Consider the following 3,121-nt stretch of genomic DNA (forward strand, 5'->3'; position numbering starts at 1 on the left):
CACACACACACACACACACACACACACGCGCGCGCGCGCGCGCGATTTTTGTCTCCTTTATAAGTTGAAATATTTTCAATGACGAATCATTCCGTAACGACATGTAAATAAATAATTTCACTTTTGTTATTTCCTATTCTATGTCTATTTTTTAGACAGATGTTTAGCTTATTCAGATTTGCTATTAGGATTTAGTGGCACTTTTTGTCAGTCATATCAATATTGTTATCACATGTCTTTACATCATAGGTGGGGTCGTCGATGGCCAAGTTGTATATTTCTTATATTAAGTGGTGTAACCTGTACGGCGATAATATTTGTTCCAGAAGAAACAGGTAAGTAAACATCAACAAACAGCTACACATGTCAATAAATAGCTTTAATTTTCGACTGTCTTCAATGAAAAGTTGTTCAGATAACAAATTGAACAAAAAAAAAGTTGAAAATAACTAATGTTTCAGGATGAACCCTAACCTTCAAAAGAGTCTAAGTCCTCGCACCACAGAACGATGAGATATATGTGAATTTGAATGGACTATAGAAGAAAAGAGCAATAGTACAGTTAGTGCATTCTATAATTAGAATCACTTCCAAAATCGAACAAAACAGCCTAGATTATAGGACATAAATGAAGTTGTTTATTCATCCCTTTGTGTTTCAAGGCGAACGATCGTTTGGTTAGATCTTTTGACTACTAACACTTGAAATAGAAATATCATGTTATCGCCATTGCTGTTAAGACTGTCACCAAGACGTATTAAAATAGTGCTGCTTTCAGTCAGATTCCCTCCCCCCCTCTCCCCTCCCCCCTCCTTCCCTCCTCTCTCTCTCTCTCTCTCTCTCTCTCTCTCTCTCTCTCTCTCTCTCTCTCTCTCTCTCTCTCTCTCTCTCTCTCTCTCTCTCAACTCAGTGAAGAACTTCAAAACTTAATCATTTTGTTTGCTATAGTGTTTGCAATCCAGCAGCATACGCATTCGTCGCTAATTTACAATTTCTTATTATTTCATTTCAACCCAGAAAGTGGAGACAGCTTATCTGGATTTAGAATATTTTTATTACTTATCGGAAAGTTTGCCATCACTGGAGCATACGGAACAGTGTATGTGTGGGCCCCGGAGTTGTATCCCACTTTACTGAGGTTAGTTGAATACTTGGGGGTGGGGGGGGGGAAGAGTCATCTGCCAGTGAGCTTACATTTGGTATATTTACAAACGAGAGTTTGATACTAACATTCAAAAAGTTCGTTGTTCTTCAAGCAAGTGTAATCACAATGTAATCTTGGTTCGACCTGTTCTCGTGTACCGATTTGCTTCTCGAAGGAACACTGTTAAAGGCAGGATGCAAAATATTCATGACATAAGGGTTTTGTCGCTACTCGTCTAGCTACTCGGAGCGAGAAGGCCCCTTAGATCACTTGTACTTCCCTTGCCTAAATGAAGAAAAATATTGGGAATAAGATCTCATTATAGCAACATATTTGCACACCAATCGTAATGTTGGAACACAGTTTGTAATAAATTACCTCTTTCGTTTAGAAACATTGCTTTTGGTTCGGCCAGTTTTGCTGCTAGTGTAGGTGGTGTAATAGCGCCATTAACGGTGTATGTGGTAAGTTATTTTGTTTAAACATTGGGGATAGTATTCGTTTTGATATGTTTGGATGATGATGATGATGATGATGATGATGATGATGATGGTGGTGGTGGTGGTGGTGGTGGTGGTGGTGATGGTGATGATGATGATGATGATGATGATGATGATGATGATGGTGGTGGTGGTGGTGGTGGTGGTGGTGGTGATGGTGATGATGATGATGATGATGATGATGATGATGATGATGATGATGATGATGATGATGATGATGATGACGACGACGACGACGACGACGACGACGACGACGACGACCTTTGGATGATTTAACAATTAACTTTTACCCTTTCCTCCACCATTCTAGGCTCACTACAACGTGGCCATTGCGATGAGTATGTTTGGTATTTTGTCTCTGGTCTCGGGAGTCACTGTCTTGTTGTTACCAGAAACAAAAGACAAACTACTACCAAGAAACATCAAGGAAGCTGAAAATCTTTGGAAGGCACCAACAGTAAAACAATCTGACATGAATAAAACTAGACATGATAAACATTGCAACACACAGAAGGAAAGTTCGACACAGACTGATTTCGACGATGAATTCCTGTAGTGACTTACAACACTTGTATAATATAATATAACAGTGACCTGTAAATGGTATTATTTCTAAAACTCTGATTTCTACATCTTTGGAGATTGATTTTGTACAAAGATTAATAAACTATTTCGACAGAATGTTGGACTTATTTGTTTTCTAATTCTCGTCGAAAATGGTTGTAAACAACGTCGGCCCTAGCAATTTGTTGTCCCTATGTTTATTTGTTTGCGATTGACCGGAAGCTATTCGGTATTGAAAAGTCACTGCCAAGGTCACATTTTTTAATAACACAGGGTGGCTTATACATTACCAAGTTGACAACAGGGTCAAAAGAAAAATATAATGAAACACCCTCCCCCTCCCCCCTGTAACATGACATGCGCCCCAGCAATAAACTATATAAACCTTTGCTATTATTTTATGTACGCAAACACTTCTTAGTTGTAATTAAGAAAAAAATCAGGAGTCACGATGACCGTAGAAATGTTTGATATAGAAGTTAAAGGTGATTCAAAATGCTCACATTCACTCTTGTTATTTGCTAGACGACATGTTTGTGAAACGTATTCTGGTTTTAAAACGTTAAAAAAACATCTGCAAACATCTTAAAATGACCTTTTTTTTCAGTCAATTCCCTTCGGATTTACTTCCGAATCGAGAGTTTTCGGGTATTTCCGGTCGTAAGGATGAGGATTGGGTACTCACTTTTAAAAGCTAATAAATGCATTGTGTAAAACGTTTGTTATTATTGTACGTACAATAACACATTTTCCACATTTATTGACGATGATGCAGTCAATAAACTGTTTCTGAAACAACTCTGCAAATTCCTATATATCACGTCATCGGAATTTAGCAGAATGTTTCTCTTGACAAACTGGGCTCCTCTCAAAGCAGGATATCATACTTGAGTTTATGGCCCTTCCGCTAGTC

At 38.2% G+C, this 3,121-nt stretch overlaps 1 protein-coding gene across 1 annotated transcript in view; it reads left to right on the forward strand.

The window, feature by feature from the left end:
- Window positions 1-2,200, forward strand: part of LOC144448649 (organic cation transporter protein-like) — a 13,678-nt gene extending 11,478 nt beyond the window's left edge. The window contains exons 7-10 of the mRNA XM_078138927.1: window positions 250-339; window positions 1,022-1,138; window positions 1,536-1,608; window positions 1,955-2,200. Coding sequence (XP_077995053.1) covers window positions 250-339; window positions 1,022-1,138; window positions 1,536-1,608; window positions 1,955-2,200 — 526 coding nt within the window. The remainder of the gene's footprint in view (window positions 1-249; window positions 340-1,021; window positions 1,139-1,535; window positions 1,609-1,954) is intronic.
- Window positions 2,201-3,121: the final 921 nt, after the last annotated feature.

This window comes from Glandiceps talaboti, chromosome 17, assembly GCF_964340395.1.
Source record: "Glandiceps talaboti chromosome 17, keGlaTala1.1, whole genome shotgun sequence".
NCBI classification, from domain to species: domain Eukaryota; kingdom Metazoa; phylum Hemichordata; class Enteropneusta; family Spengelidae; genus Glandiceps; species Glandiceps talaboti.